This window comes from Ictalurus furcatus, chromosome 8 (assembly GCF_023375685.1).
Source record: "Ictalurus furcatus strain D&B chromosome 8, Billie_1.0, whole genome shotgun sequence".
NCBI classification, from domain to species: Eukaryota; Metazoa; Chordata; class Actinopteri; order Siluriformes; family Ictaluridae; genus Ictalurus; species Ictalurus furcatus.
In genome coordinates, this window is record NC_071262.1 from 9,780,785 (window position 1) to 9,798,053 (window position 17,269).

A 17,269-nucleotide genomic window follows, 5' to 3' on the forward strand; every position below is an offset into this window, starting at 1 on the left:
TTACTGAGTTTTAGTGAGCTGCTGTTCCACTGAACTCCTGTTATTAATGTTTCATTTCTCTGCTGTTCTGAATATTATTATCCAGTTTAAGAAACCTGATTATAATTTATATTCCCAGTTTACCAAGCTTTTATCCAGTATTTCATATCCTTTAGTATTCTGTACACTCCGGTATTCCGTACGCTCTGGTATTCTGTACGCTCCTGTATTCCGTACCCTTCGGTATTCTGTATGTTCATGTATTCCGTACCCTTTGGTATTCTGTAAGTTCCTGCATTCCGTACCCTTCGGTATTCTGTACGCTCCGGTATTCCGTACCCTTCGGTATTCCGTACGCTCCTGAATTCCGTACGCTCCGTTATTCCGTACCCTTCGGTCTTCCATACTCCTTAATATTCCGTACGCTCTGGTATTCTGTACGATCAGGTATTCTGTACACTTCGGAATTCTGTACACTCCGATATTCTGTAAACGCTGGTATTCTGTACGCTTCAGTATTCCATACTCATTAATATTCCGTATGTTTTGGTATTCCGTACGCTTCGGTATTCCATACCCTTTGGTATTCTGTTCGCTCCTGTATTCCGTACGCTTCGGTATTCCATACCCTTCAGTATTCCGTACTCTTTAACATTCCGTATGCTCCGGTATTCCGTACCCTTCGGTATTCCATACTCCTTAATATTCCGTATGCTTTGGTATTCCGTACGCTCTGGTAATCCGTACGCTCTGGTATTCTGTACGATCAGGTATTCTGTACGCTTCGGCATTCTGTACGCTTCGGTATTCCATACTCATTAATATTCCATACGCTTTGGTATTCCGTACGCTTCAGTATTCTGTATGCTCCGGTATTTTGTATGCTTCGGTATTCTGTACGCTTTGGTATTCTGTACGTGTCGGTATTCCATGCCCTTCGGTATTCCGTACACTCCTGTATTCCGTACCCTTTGGTATTCCATACTCCTTAAGATTCTGTACGCTTCGGTATTCCGTACGCTCTGGTATTCCGTACCCTTCGGTAATCCATACTCCTTAACGTTCCGTACGCTCGGGTATTCCGTACACTCTGGTATTCTGTATGATCAGGTATTCTGTAAACGCCAGTATTCTATACGCTTCGGTATTCCGTACGTATTAATATTCCGTACACTTTGGTATTCCGTAAGCTTTGGTATTCCGTATGCTTTGGTATTCCTTATGCTCCGGTATTCCATACGATCAGGTATTCTGTACGCTCTGGTATTCCTTAAACGCTGATATTCTGTATGCTTCTCTGTTCCATTCTCATTAATATTCCATACGCTTTGGTAGTCTGTATGCTTCGGTATTCCGTACGCTCCGGTATTCTGTATGCTTAGGTATTCTCTATGCTTTGGTATTCTGTACGTGCCGGTATTCTCTACGCTTCGGTATTCCAAACTCCTTAATATTCCCCATGTTTTGATATTCTGTACGCTTCGGTATTCCGTACGCTCTGGTATTCTGTACGATCAGGTATTCTGTACACTTCGGAATTCTGTACGCTCCGATATTCTGTAAACGCCGGTATTCTGTACGCTTCAGTATTCCATACTCATTAATATCCCGTATGCTTTGGTATTCCGTACGCTTCGGTATTCCGTACCCTTTGGTATTCTGTTCGCTCCTGTATTCCGTACGCTCCAGTATTCCGTACCCTTCGGTATTCCATACTCCTTAATATTCCGTATGCTTTGGTATTCCGTACGCTCTGGTAATCCGTACGCTCTGGTATTCTGTACGATCAGGTATTCTGTACGCTTCGGTATTCTGTACGCTCCGGTATTCTGTACGCTCCTGTATTCCGTACCCTTCGGTAGTCCATACTCCTTAACATTCCGTACGCTCAGGTATTCTGTACGTTTCAGTATTCCGTATGCTCTGGTATTCTGTACGCTCTGGTATTCTGTATGATCAGGTATTCCGTACACTTCGGTATTCCTTACGGTCCGGTATTCCGTACGCTTTGGTATTCTGTACGCTTCGGTATTCCATACTCCTTAATATTCTGTACATTTTGATATTCTGTATGCTTCGGTATTCCGTACACTTCGGTATTCTGTATGCTTTGGTATTCTGTATGCTCCGGTATTCTGTATGCTTCGGTATTCTGTACGCTCCAGTATTCCGTACCCTTCGGTATTCTGTACACTCCTCTATTCCTTACCCTTTGGTATTCCGTATGCTCCAGTATTCTGTACGCTGCGGTATTCCGTACCCTTCAGTATTCCGTACGCTCCTGTATTTCGTACCCTTCGGTATTCCATACCAATTAATATTCCGTACGCTTCGGTATTCTGTACGCTTCGGTATTCTTTATGCTCTGGTATTCTGTACGCTCCGGTATTCTGTGCACTTTGGTATTCTGTACATGCTGCTATTCTGTACGTGCCGGTATTATTTACGCTTCGGTATTCCATACTCCTTAATATTCCGTACCCTTTGGTATTCCGTATGCTCCGGTATTCTGTACGCTTCGGTATTCCGTACCCTTCGGTATTCCATACGCTGTGGTATTCTGTATGCTCCGGTATTCCATACTCCTTAATATTCCTTACACTTCGGTATTCTGTACGCTTTGGTATTCCGTATGCTTCGGTATTCTGTATGCGCTGGTATTCTGTACGCTCTGGTATTCTGTGCGCTTCGGTATTCTGTACATGTCGGTATTCTGTACGTGCCGGTATTCTGTACGCTTCGGTATTCCATATTCTTTAATATTCCGTACTCTTCGGTATTCAATGCGCTTTATATTCTGTATGCTTCTTTATTCCGTATGCTCCGGTATTCTGTACGCTTTGATTTCTGTACACTCCAGTATTCCGTACCCTTCGGTATTCCATACTCCTTAATATTTCGTACATGCCGGTATTTTGTACACTCCCTTTATTATTAATTCCTGTACACTCCAGTATTCAATATTCTTTAGTGTTCCTTACACTTTGCAATTCCATACATTTCATTGTTCACTACACTTCAGCATTCCGTACACTATAGTATTCCTTTCACCATCGTCCGTAACTAACATCACAGAGTTATGGGCTGTGGTGTTAGTTACGGACAGTGTGTGTGTATCTGCCTGTGTGTGTGTGTGGTTAAAGGATGTGCGTGTGTTACAGGACGCGTTCGACACCCTGCAGGCCAAGTTTAAGTTTGAAGCGGATCAGTATCACCAACAGCTGGAGGAGAACACACCGAGCAGCACACACGCATCACTGTGAGTCTCTGTCTGCCTCTCTGCCTGTCTCCCTGTCTGTCTGTGAGGGATAATAAATAGAGAAAAACTGAAATGTGTGATGTCATCCTGTGTGTGTGTGTGTGTGTGTGTGTGTGTGTGTGTGTGCTGTCTGGGTGGGAAGGGCTTACTGTCTCTCTGTCCTGTCAATGACGCAGACACTAACCAATCATGGGAGTTCATGGGCTCATGTATGTGAAAGGGGATGGATAGCACTGAAACCCCGACCCCTGAGTGCGTTACTCCGCCCCGTGATGCGTCTCAGAGGAAGCACGTGTTAGCTTTCACCCTCCCCGGGTCGGTCGCTGCCGTCATGTGATTGGGCAGAGCTGGCTGGTGGGCCGGATCTGGCTAAGACCAAATTAGGGAGAGAATGTTATAATGTACACACAAAATAATTAATTAATGAGCACAGCGAGTCAACCTAGAGCATGCACATTTTGTTATGTTACAGCCTTATTCCAAAATGGATTAAATTCATTATTTTCCTCAAAATTCTACAAACAAAACCCCATGATGACAATGTGGAAGAAGTTTGTTTGAAATCTTTGCAAATTTATTAAAAATAAAAAAACAAAAAAAGCACATGTACATAAGTATTCACAGCCTTTGCTCAATGCTTTGTTGAAGCACCTTTGGCAACAATTACAGCCTCAAGTCTTTTTGAGTATGATGCTACAAGCTTGGCACACCTATTTTTGGGGAGTTTCTCCCATTCTTCTTTGCAGGACTTCTCAAGCTCCATCAGGTTGGATGGGGAGCGTCAGTGCACAGCCATTTTCAGATCTCTCCAGAGATGTTTAATTGGGTTCAAGTCTGAGCTCAAGTTTGATGTGGTTGCAACTGTGGATCTGCTTACAAAAGATGCTCAGAAGTTGGCCCCATAATTGATCGTAAGAGCTGCTGTTAATTGATTGTGTGTTGGGTGAGAATGCAGCCTCCTTCTGTGCACAGTGAATACTGTTCCAGTTTACTGACCTAGCACTCACCACTGGCTAAGTAGCTGCTAGTGCCAGTTTGTGCTTAAGCCTCTGTGGTGTGCTGAATAAAGTAGTTAAATAAGAGCAACGGCCATGAACTCTGAGCTTTAGGCTGATAACTCCTTGCTGAATCCTGTGGTGTGTGTGTGTGTGTGTGTGTGTGTGTACCGCTCCTGCAGGTGCTTGGTAGGTTGGTAAATTTGAGGGTTCAGTTGTTCATGAACTGCAGAGCCAAGCTGTCAGAGATGCCCCTGAAGAGGTGAGAGACGGTACCAAATTAACCTTTCTGTTCAATGTGTGTGAAAACAAACACAAGCACACACACATGCTTTTAAGACATCTACAAGGCTTATCATTGTGCCTTATCAACACAATGAGTTAATTAAAATATTACATTTCTTTTCATTAAGTCTTACAAACACAGAGCCTTCTGTGAGTTCTGTCGTTCTTAAAACTTAATCTGGTAATTACAGTGTGACCCACAGCACTGAAAATGAATTTTTTATACTAATGGCATTTCTGCCACCGTAATGAAGGTCCAGTTTTAATGTATGCACATACGTGCTCTGAGGACGAAATTTATTCTGCATGCTTACTAGGGATGCGTAATATATTTAATTTGAATTGTTATTACTGTAATGGCCTTTGCAATATAGATATTCCAAAAGTCACAATATACAAATGAGCTAGTTTTGAGTTTGTGTTTAGCCTTCTGACCAATCATAGAGGTTCCTGGTAGGTTTTCTATGCGTGACAAATCATAGCATTGGCATGGTCAAAAAAACATTCGATTTTATTATTGTCAAGTTAATGAACGGTGAGGTCAAGTTGATCTGATCTACCAAAACATAAGTCACCATTTTATCAGGATATTTTATGTATACAGTTATATAAAGTGACCTATATGTTCGCATGGTGTCTGTACTACACACACGTACATGCATTATAAAAACTTATTATTTTCTCTGCGTTTATTGATTCTATCCGTCAGCTTCTATCGTTTTGTTATGGAAGCCGACGTGGCTTTCTTGCGGAACGACACGCTGTCACCGGGCCCAATGGCTCGCTTCGCAGAAATCCCAGAATCCCCGTTGCTTATGCTGAACATGGTCACACCAGAGAGCTGGATGGTGGAGGCAGTCCAGAGCCCATACGACCTAGACAACATTCACCTACAAGATGTACTTGTAGAAAAACTGGTGTGTTTCTTGTAAAACATAGCGAAACATACTCTTTTGGTCAAAAGACTTTGGGGGGGATCTACTCAAACACCACAGGGATGATGCGGTAGCAGCCATAGTGCACCAGAGCACCCGGCACTCGCCAGCTATTAGTGCAGAGGAGAGAGTGATGTAGCCAATTCATAGATGGGGATTATTAGATTTTTACAATGTCCGATTGTGCTGTGTACTCTCAGGTCAGTGGTGTTGTAAACACAGTGTATGATCTGGAGGGCCATTGTTTCGACCTGTCCACAGGTCTGCCTCCACAAGGACTGCAATTTACACTCGGCATGAAGCAGTAGCCACTCATGCATGATACCATCGTCATGGCCAACCTGGTAAGATCAAACCTAGGGATGTGTTAAATATCAACAAGGTTTTTCGTGGGTTGGATTGGTTTTCCAAATCAGATTTTAATTAACAGTCCATGTTCAAAAAAATTGTCACATTAGTGTGTCTCAAGAGCAAAATATTATTATTTTCTAAAATTAAAGAGCAATATTCAGTGAAAAGATCAAAGAGTTCTGCAGCAGACAGTATGGCCTTCAAAGAACCCTGATCATTTTACCTGTGGAGGCAGAAGCCAGTAAAAGCCAATTTCTGCAGGAGAAATCTTTTTTTTTTTTTTTAAATCATCTTCATGATGCTTGAAGCCAGTGTTCATTTGTTGTCAAATAGAGAAGATAGTGTATGTTAATATATTTCTGTTTTTCATATTTTTTATGTATCTAAGACTCTGCAGTACTGCAGCTTAAACCACAATATTAAATGTCAAATGCATTTTGCATTTGCTCTGAATGTGTACGATGTGCGAGGTAATAAGCTTTCACACATCCGTTGTTAATTTTTACGTCTTGTGTTCCAACGTGTTTTGCAGGGATACTTCCAGCTGAAGGCTAGCCCGGGTGCCTGTATCCTGAGGTTGCGTAAGGGACGTTCTGAAGACATTTATCAGATACAGGCATGAGTAGGGCTTTATCTTAGGAGAAAGAAGCCCATTGTGAGCATCGAGCTTAATCTACCAGATAGAAACCGCTAAAGTGTTAATAGCTGTTAAAGTTTATTGTGACTGCCATGTATAATATGCTCCCTCTAAGTGGGGTGAGCGGTGGATCCAAATGGAAGTTTAGTCCCTCTTAATGAATTATATAACGTCCCACGTTGGCTGTAAGTGTGAAGGATTGACATGGATACTAGAGAATAGTGTGTTTGTGCGTCTGTGTGTGTGTGTGTGTGTGTGTGTGTGTGTGTGTGTGTGTGAAATTCCACTTGATCTGAAAGTGAATGTGCACTGCTTTTTATGCTAACAATGAAGCCTGGTAATTTGTAGGTTGAGGGTAAGAAATTGCAATTTAGAATAAACTGCAGTGCCATCTATCTCCATCTTCTACCGCTTACTCCTTTTCAGGGTCACGGGAAACCTGGAGCCTATCCCAGGGAGCATCGGGCACAAGGCGGGGTACACCCTGGACAAGGTAACTGCAGTGCCATGCTTTCCATTTTTCCCCCATTCCAATCTCCCTTTTAGCTAGAGGTGGTCCCTTAGTGGCTGGGCTAAAATCGCACACAAATCACATCAAATACAAAGATTTGTCCATCATTTCTGTAGACAAATGTATACCCTGGCAGCACCATTATTCTTCAGGTTAACAATTTGTGTGTATGGAGAGGAAACCTGTAGTGCATTCACACACTCTAGTGCATTCACACATGCATGTCTGTGACAGATGAGAACATGATTGCTGGTCCTGCCAATATAATCAGGACAGACCGTTTAATTAATGACCTCGGTATAAGTAAGTTGAAAGAAAACTGAAATGGTCCACCATATTCAGTGTCACTGGGTGTGTGTGTGTTTTTTTTGTTTTGTTTTCTTTGTTTTGTTTGTTTGTTTTTTGTTTTTTGTGTACATGAGGGTAAAGCATTGACAGTTAAATTTCATTATATATATATATATATATATATATATATATATATATGTGTGTGTGTGTGTGTGTGTGTGTGTGTGTGTGAATATATATATATATGAGTGTGTGAATATATATATATATATATATATATATATATATATATAAATGCTTTATTTGAACATTCAATTTACAGTATGGTTTAACCAAAATAGATGATATAACAATAAGTATTAAGAATAACAGCAATATAAGTAATAGTTAAAGAAAACACAAACAGCACCATAGCTCTAAACAGAAGTAGAATTAGACAGTAACTTAAATAAATGAATGATAAAAAAGAGGGAATTTCCAAAATTAAAAGAAAATTACAGTTATTTAATTACAGTAATTAATTACAGTTTGCAAGTCATGCAAATTGTACATGTTCTGAGTGGTTTTTTGTTAAGAGAAGATGAAATTGTAACCAATGAATGTTTTATCTCTTGTATGAATACCAAAATAATAGGTTTACAATTTGACAACTTACATTTATGAATGTAAACTCTACATAGGAAAGGAATTATGTTTCTTCTCATTTCCCAAAAAACATACTGGAAGGTGGATTGATATGACTGAGTGTGTGAATGTTTGAGCATGATGCCTTATGATGAACTGGAATGTCATCCAGGGTGCATTCCTGCCTCGTGCCCTGTATAGGCTCGAGATCCACCCCAACCTTTACCAAGATAAAGTGATTACTAAAGATGAATGATTGATTGAAAATGTCTTATTTCCTAATTTTTTATGACTTTTTTTTTTTTTCCATTTCCAGATTTGTCCAAACTTAGTACTGCATAGAACAAAAATATGATAAAGGGACAAATAAGGCATGAGTCTTCAGAATAATCATGGGAAGTGTTGATTGCATAGCTGAAGCATAAGGAAAATAGGAAGCAACCAAGAGAGTTTCGCTGCTGGCTGCTTTTTGAGTCTTACATATCATTTTATCTTAGTCATTGAGTGTTGAATGCTTATCTTAATTTAGCGCATTGAGGAGTAGCTAATCAAAGAACACATATGTCTTTGAAATAATCTCTTCTACAATGGAAAAAAAGCTGTCATGTCTTATAATGAAGTGAGATACAGTACACAATAGACATAAACATATAAATCCTAGCACTATCCTAGACTATTATTGATTCTGAGAGTTTCTAAACATAATCCACTTGATCATAAATCTGCTCTTGTTCTGATGATATATCACTAGAATCTGCATGGTCCTTGACAGTTAATAACTTTCATCTGTGAGACCTAATGTCAAAATATTGCTGGAGACCCTCCCCCCGCCCGTAGTCTGTCTGTCTGTGTCTTTCACTGTCTCTTTCTGTGCAGAAACTGCAGTCCACGTCAAAGACACTTTTGCAGATTCGCACCAGATGGTGAAATGTAAGCAGAGAGTGCTGTGGTACACAGACCATGTTCATGAGCGATGTGTGCGGGCACAGGAAGGAACCAGTGAAAAAAAGAGGGGGGGGGGGGGATAGGAGATTGAAAAGACCAAAAAATAGACTAACTGAGTCTTTGAAAGGATAAGCTCACTGAGAAAGGTACTGTGAAAGGTATTTGCAAAAAAAAGCATGATTTATTTGCTGTCAATCATCATTATGACAAATTAAGGGCCATATTCAAAATTGAGATACACTCTCCGAAATAATAGTACTAAACTTTACCTATCCTTGTTGCAGGGGTAGTGTCTCAATCAAGGATACATCATTTATACCTTTTAATATGCATCTTTCATCTGGAAACATGAATATAGTATAACTTTAAAAATGATTTAAAGTACATAAATGAACTGTCATTGGTTTTTGGAGTAAAGCTTTAAAGGTTTACGTGCAAAAGGTTTACCATTGAGGGTACCACCACAGCAACAAGGAACATGTAGATTTGGTTATATCAAATCTTAAGGTCTCCCATTTGTGAAGCCCTTTACTAATTAGCTAAGTGGAGTTGGTACCTTTTGCTGTGAATGTTCATAACAGATCACTTCTGTTTCTTCACTAAACACTTTATACTGGTCAGGGTTGTGGTGGATTTGGAACACTGGATGTGAGGTGGAAATATACGTTGGGTGGGATAGCAGTAGGTTACAAAGCACCATGCACACTCACATCATCACACTAATTTACACCTAGGGGCAATATAAAGTGAGGGAAAAAAGGTATTTGATCCCCTGCTGATTTTGTACATTTGCCCACTGACAAAGAAATGATCATTCTATAATTGTAATGGTAGATTTATTTGAACAGTGAGAGACAGAATAACAACCAAAAAAAAATCCAGAAAAACGCATGTTAAAAAATGTTATAAAATTGATTTGCATTTTAATGAGGGAAATATGTATTTGACCCCTCTGCAAAACATGACTTAGTACTTGGTGGCAAAACCCTTGTTGGCAATCACAGAGGTCAGACATTTCTTGTAGTTGGCCACCAGGTTTGCATACGTCTCAGGAGGGATTTTGTCCCACTCCTCTTTGCAGATCTTCTCCAAGTCATTAAGGTTTCGAGGCTGACGTTTGGCAACTCGAACCTTCAGCTCCCTCCACAGATTTTCTATGGGATTAAGGTCTGGAGACTGGCTAGGCCACTCCAGGAACTTAATGTGCTTCTTCTTGAGTCACTCCTTTGTTGCCTTGGCCATGTGTTTTGGGTCATTGCCATGCTGGAATACCCATCCACGACCCATTTTCAATGCCCTGGCTGAGGGAAGGAGGTTCTCACCCAAGATTTGACGGTGCATGGCCCCGTCCATCGTCCCTTTGATGCGGTGAAGTTGTCCTAGCCCCCTTAGCAGAAAAACACCCCCAAAGCATAATGTTTCCACCTCCATGTTTGACGGTGGGGATGGTGTTCTTGGGGTCATAGGCAGCATTCCTCCTCCTCCAAACACGGCGAGTTGAGTTGATGCCAAAAAGCTCCATTTTGGTCTCATCTGACCACAACACTTTCACCCAGTTGTCCTCTGAATCATTCAGATGTTCATTGGCAAACTTCAGACTGGCATGTATATGTGCTTTCTTGAGCAGGGGGACCTTGCGGGCGCTGCAGGATTTCAGTCCTTCACGGCGTAGTGTGTTACCAATTGTTTTCTTGGTGACTATGATCCCAGCTGCCTTGAGATCATTGACAAGATCCTCCCGTGTAGTTCTGGGCTGATTCCTCACTGTTCTCATGATCATTGCAACTCCACGAGGTGAGATCTTGTATGGAGCCCCAGGCCGAGGGAGATTGACAGTTCTTTTGTGTTTCTTCAATTTGCGAATAATCGCACCAACTGTTGTCACCTTCTCACCAAGCTGCTTGGCAATGGTCTTGTAGCCCATTCCAGACTTGTGTAGGTCTACAATCTTGTCCCTGACATCCTTGGAGAGCTCTTTGGTCTTGGCCTTGGTGGAGAGTTTGGAATCTGATTGATTGATTGCTTCTGTGGACAGGTGTCTTTTATACAGGTAACAAGCTGAGATTAGGAGCACTCCCTTTAAGAGTGTGCTCCTAATCTCAGCTCGTTACCTGTATAAAAGACACCTGGGAGCCAGAAATCTTTCTGATTGAGAGGGGGTCAAATACATATTTCCCTCATTAAAATGCAAATCAATTTATAACATTTTTGACATGCGTTTTTCTGATTTTTTTTTTTGTTATTCTGTCTCTCACTGTTCAAATAAATCTACCATTAAAATTATAGACTGATCATTTCTTTGTCAGTGGGCAAATGTACAAAATCAGCAGTGGATCAAATACTTTTTTCCCTCACTGTAGCAGTTATTGTGGTAGCAGCCAGGTAAAGTGTAAATTGCTCAACTTAAAGTTAAGCACTGACACAAAAACACAATAATATGAATGAATGAATACCTTGCATAATAGAATTGCATTCCAGTTTATATTCACAGGATTGTCATCAGGTAATTCACTGAATAGCCCTTGCAGAGATCCGGGATCCATGTAGAGATCCGTATGGTCAGGGGCAGTACAGGCCACGAGGGCAGAGCAGCTGTACAGGTTGGCTCCAGGTGACACACTAAGCAGGCCATGGAGGCCTGCCGTCATCTAGGCCCTGGTTATATCCTGCATACAAACACAATAACAAAGGACTGCTGCATATATCAGCATTTGCATTCCTGAATTTAGATTTGTAAAAACACAACAAATATGCTATGATTTTGTAGATGCAAACGTGTATAGTATATCATGGATCTGTACTCCAGTCATACATGACAGACATCTAAACACAATCTATCTGATTTAATCTACCATTATTATCAGACTGCTTGTGCACTCTCATTATTATGAGAGATAAGGTCAATAGATTACTCATTGTTCTGTGTCATTAGCATCGTCCTCTTTGTTAATAAAAAACCTTGGTACTGGGACAGCGGCAACGTGACTGAGATGGTGATGAGTGGGGTGAAGTGTCGTGGAGACGAGATGACTCTAACTGAGTGTCAGCGTCATAGTGTTAGCCGTAAGAGGGCAGGAGCTGCATTTGCTGATGGAGTTATCTGCACAGACAGTAAGTAATATGTGCATTGACCAATCTACATGATAGCACCTGGTTTATGGTTTATTAAGTTTTTTATGTCATTGCTTTAGTAAGAGACAAACATTAATAAACATAAATGTATCCTCATCTCCCACAATCCTTAGCGGCTTCAGACTTGGTCCTGAATGCCCTCTGGTGGAGTACAGTGTCTACATAGAAGATCGGCCGCTGCATTTTCTCTACTGTGCAGCAGAGGAAAACTGTTTATCTAAATCTGCAGCCAACGCCAACTGACTGTACGGACAGAGTCGTCAACTTCGCTTCTCCTTGGAGATCCACAACGTGGGCCAGGCCGACTTCCGTCCCCGTTTGAGCCGTAATTCCTGGGTGTGGCACGAATGCCACAGGTAAACATTTGGGCAGATAATCAGAACTGTAAATATATTTGTCAGAGGCTGCTTTATGATTACTACTGATACCTCTATCAGTAGTATCATCTATCAACTAAAGGCAACTAAAGGAATAAAAACAATTCAACATAACAGTGAGGTTTTGCTGTTGGCTCCTAAAAACAGATGGTAAATGGTCTGCAGCTTTACACTGGGTCTCATTCACCCACCAATGGTAGCAGAGCTGCCATGCAAGGCACAAACCTGCCATCGGGAGCAACTTGGGGTTCAGCGTCTTGCCAAAGGACACTTCGGCACGTGGAGTCGTGTGGACTGGGAATAGAACCACCAACCCTGTGATTAGTGGACAACCCGCTCTACCACCTGAGCCACAGCCGCCTCATTGACAAATGAACAACAACTTCTTACTCACCATTTTCCAGTGATGTTCAAGGTCATATTAATGAGAAATCCAATGAAAAAAGTAGTAGAGACACCAAATGGCACAATTGCGATGATTTATGGCAGACACAGCTTGGTTAGTTAGTGATCTACAAGATGACAAGCACAACAGTGTTAATATTGGTATTAGTATAAAAGTTAAAGCTTTGCAACAGATGACGTGAGGAAGTTGGACAGATTAAAACGCTGCTGCTTCAGTCTCTTTAGTTAGAAATGAAGCAAGGTCTAAATCCCACTGGCACCACTATCAGCAGGTAGTTGAATGGCATCGTGGCAAATGTAGGAAACAAATGTGAAAATAAACCAAAGTGTTGATGAAATGAAGTTTAAACTAAAATGGCCAACTAAAAATTTGATTACAAAAATAAATTATGAAAGCCAACAATGATCCCAATTAGAAAGATTAATATTCAAGTCATTCAGGGTGGATTTTTCCTTTAATTTACAGAACTGAGCTCTAGAGTTTCTGACATTAGCTTGACTAATTAGGGCAGCTGTGGGTCAGTTGGTAGAGCGGGTTGTCCACTAATCGTAGGGTTGGCAGTTTGATTGCTGACCCACATGACTCCACATGCCGAAGTGTCCTTTGGCAAGACACTGTACCCCAAGTTACTCCCGATGGGAAGTTAGCGCCTTGCATAGCAGCTCTGTTGCCATTGGTGTGTGAGTGTGTGTGTGTGAATGGGTGAATGAGACACAGTGTAAAGCACTTCGGATAAAAGCGCTATATAAGTGCGCCATTTTACCATTCACGTAATCATTCGAAATAAGGTTCTAGAAGCACATAATCATTCTAAATCCTGTTGTAGTAGCATGTAGTCATTCGAACTAATGTCACAGTAGCACGTAGTCATTCAAACTAAGGTTCTAGAAGCACATAATCATTCTAAATACTGTTGAAGTAGCACATAGTGATGCTATGTTCGTATCAGTCCTTCGCCATGGTGACAGCAGAATGGGTGGGTGTGGCCGACTCCGCCCAGCCGATGAGCCCGAGCCAGGGTCGTGTTGCCGTGGTGATCAGGCCGCAGCTCACACAGGGGATGTTAAAGCACATCGCCGACAAATCCGACTTCTTCAAGGTGACACGTTAATCTCTCTTTCTTCATTTCTTTCATCCCTCTTTCACTCTTTTCTCCTTCCTCTCTTTCCTTTTTTCTTTATCTGTCTCTCTTCCTCTTCTTTTCCACGGTTTCTCCTGCTCTTTATCAATTATGTCCTACCTTTTTTATTCCTCTACCATGTTTTCTTTCCCTTTCATATTTATCATTTTTATTGTTCCTTTTTTGCTCTTTCTTTTTCTCCGTTATTTTTTACATTTCTTATCTTCTTTCAAACTTTTTCTGTCAGTCCCTCATGTAGTGTGTTTGACTCTCACCTCTTTGCTTTTTTCCCCTCTTGATTTCTGATTTTCATGCTTTCTATTTAATTCTCATGCATATCTCTCTTTCTCATTCTCAATCATTCTCTCTCTCATCCTCCCTCTCTCACACACATATTCTCTCTCTATCATTCTCTCTCTCATCCTCTCTCTCTCACACACACACACATATATATTCTCTCGCTCTCCTTTTCCTTTACTCTTTGTCATTATTTTATGTCCTTTTTTCCTAATCCATGTTTTTTCTGTTGTTTTAGTGTAGTGTAATTGAACCTGGTGTGTTTATAGTATTATCTGAGAGTCTCTCACTGTGGATCTGCTGGTATTAATGCTGCACTCCGTTGTACGCTGTTGTACTCGAGCTCTGAAAGTACAGAACCAGTTTTCTGGTGTTCCGATCTAAAGGCATTCCGGCTCGGCTCGGAAATAATGGTGGATACTCGGAGCAAGGTCATATTTGAGCTGGATAAACATATTAATAAGATCTACATGCATTATTTCTGTGATGTACAGAGAGAAATGATGTATAATCTTCGTCCCCTGTCTTCATCTTTGCTCGTAAAAATGATCCGTTACAGTGATTTTATCACGTTAGTGAGTTTGGGCTAAAATCAGCGGAATTATGTCACAAACCTAAACTTACGACACAAAAGCTACATGTCAACAAAGTCCAGTTTCATCATGTAGAAAATAACATGAAGGGAATTCTGTTCAGCATTGACCATGTGAGCCGCCGTGTCATTGTGACGTCAGGTGTGTGTGTGTGTGTGTGTGTGTGAGTGAGTGTGAGATCTCAGGATGGTGGACGCTAACTGTTCCATCGCACGTCTCCATGAGGGATGTTGTGGTTTTACGAGTTTCAGTACAACGGCTTGTGGCATAAGAGAGTAAACAAAAGGCAAATGCAGGAGTTTGACTGTTTCAGAATGTTTCATTTGATTCTCGAGAACAAAAGGATGCTGATGAAGTGAGAGGTTTATTTGTACATCTCAGACGTTGGCAGGAGGTTTGAGGTAGCCCCTGGTGCTCCGTGAGCTCTGACTCCAAAGGGATTCTCTCGGGGCGCGGCGTACTCGGCTATGTTGGGTAAACCAGACAGCACACAGCAGCTCAGAGCACGGCGTGAAATCCCAGTGTTTTCGACTGCATGCCATTTAGAAGTTTGCTCATCATAACACTCCACATTATTTTCTCCAAGAACGAACAGGAGATCGTCCAGCACCTCAATGCCGAAGTTTCTGTGCTTGCTCTTCATGGCTGGACCTTGTCTCCACACATTGGTCTGAGGATTATACACCTCTACATCGCTTAGCTCATTAGTACCATCAAATCCCCCGACAGCATAAACCTGTCCTCCGTACGCAACCACGCCCAGTCCATTCCTTCTCTTCATCATGGGGGGGATGACGGTCCACGCTCCCATCTGAGGACTGTAATACTCCCCCGAGAACAAATGCTCTCTCCAGTTATACCCTCCGCATATGTACACTTTGCCGTTCAGTAATGTAGCGCTAGCGTTGCTCCTTTGTTCGTGCATCGGTGCGATCATGCTCCACCGATCATTCTCAGGTTCATATCGCTCGACCGTATTCAGATGTTCGATGCCATCAAATCCTCCCATCGCATAGATATGACCATCCAGCACACACACGCTCACGAAACACCGGCAAAAGTACATGGGGCTCACCTGAGCCCAGGTTCTGGTGATGGGGTCAAACCTTCTCACACTGTTTTGGAATTTAACACTGTGGAGTCCTCCGATGCAGTACACGAAGCCGTTCAGATACACCATCCCGTGATGGGCTCGTGGACTCTCGTCATTGCACGTGACATTGACCCAGCATGCTGCTCGCGTATCATACGCTTGTATGGCATTGGTGGGTTCCATGTTGTGCAAGCCACCGATGGTCAGCAGAACAGCGCTGGGCAGGCGGAGTCTCATGAGATCAGAGCTGAGAGAAAGGCTCGAGTTGAGGTCATCGATGCCCGTCAGAATGCTAGTGATGATCGGCTTACACGTCATGTCGTCCATCACTAAAGCATTGTTGCTCACATTGTTCATAAGGTAATCGTGTGTCAATAGCCGCAGACGCACCTTGGGCAGTAACACTCCTATGTGTGCTTTCCGTTTCCATGGCACATGTTTGATCCACTGTAAGACGGCCTCGAACACCACGCTCTCCTTTTTCACGTTCAGTTCGTCCTTCTCGATGATCTCGCTCAGCTGCTCGACCGTCAGATCCAGGAACTCCTCAGAGAGGCGCACCATCTCCTCAAAGTTGTGCAAGATAAACCAGAAGGCCTGCTGCTTCAACTTCTCGAAGAAGTAGGAGTGGGCAAAACGCCAGATGTTAATGCAGTTCTTGGGACACAGCTGAGCCTTCAGGAACGCGCAGCACTCATTCACCAGGCTGTTCACCAACAGATAATCACCAGCGATCAGCAGTTTACACACGTTTTTCTCCGTGATGTTAACACGTCTCATATACGCGTACTCCATGATCAGCTCCATTATCTCGGCGGAAACGTTAGGGATGCAGTACCTGAGCTTATCAGGAGGGTACAAGCCATTGTTGAAGAGAGTCATGAAGTACGGGCTGCAGCCGCACAGGATGATCTTATGCACTTGGAACTCAGTGCCGTCCACCATGATGACTCCGTCACAGAACCGCTTCTCTAAACGCAACTCATTGATGATGTTGCAGGACATCGCGTCCACCTTCCTCTCCATTCCCTTCTCTTCCTTCTGTTTACCCATGTTTTGTCCAGTGTTTTTGTGCAGGTCAGAGCTACTGAATGTACAGCTTTCATCTGAATGTGGATTGTGTTGATGCAGATCAGCTTTTCAACTCTGAATGTTACGATTTTGGATTTCAGAATAACAGCACATGATTCCAAGGTTCCAATTCTAATTCTGTAGCCACAGATACATACAGGATGCCGTGAACCTGACAGAAACCTGCAGTTCAGGCTCTGTGAAATGCTTTAAAAACAGCTTTAAATCCTGCGCATGTCCAAAATGCATACGTCCGGTGTAAAGAACCATTTATTTTCCTGGAAAAAAAACACCTCCCAGGGTCAATTTCCCAAATAAAATTAATTCTACATTAAAATTATTAAATATTGATGATGAAATCGTTGATAATG

General features: G+C 42.0%; 1 protein-coding gene and 1 long non-coding RNA gene across 8 annotated transcripts; one reads left to right on the plus strand and one right to left on the minus strand.

Moving 5' to 3' along the window:
- Window positions 1-3,159: 3,159 nt before the first annotated feature.
- LOC128611228 (uncharacterized) lies at window positions 3,160-6,583 on the plus strand. The gene is made up of 3 exons (XR_008386536.1): window positions 3,160-3,238; window positions 4,416-4,495; window positions 6,337-6,583. It is a non-coding gene; the product is annotated as an uncharacterized LOC128611228 (long non-coding RNA).
- Window positions 3,183-16,971, minus strand: LOC128611223 (kelch-like protein 10). Of its 7 annotated transcripts, none has more exons than XM_053630587.1 (3): window positions 11,263-16,971; window positions 3,388-4,487; window positions 3,183-3,305 (listed from the first exon to the last, which is right to left on the minus strand). In XM_053630587.1, exon 1 carries the CDS (start codon window positions 16,878-16,880, stop codon window positions 15,099-15,101), a length of 1,782 nt encoding a protein of 593 aa, XP_053486562.1. In that variant the 5' UTR covers window positions 16,881-16,971; the 3' UTR covers window positions 3,183-3,305; window positions 3,388-4,487; window positions 11,263-15,098. The 7 variants fall into 7 exon arrangements, with proteins under 7 accessions (XP_053486562.1, XP_053486558.1, XP_053486557.1 ...); XM_053630583.1 differs by having other exon boundaries at window positions 3,189-4,487; window positions 11,263-11,909; window positions 12,013-16,971; XM_053630582.1 differs by having other exon boundaries at window positions 3,189-4,487; window positions 11,263-11,475; window positions 11,768-16,971.
- Between the last annotated feature and the right edge of the window lie 298 nt (window positions 16,972-17,269).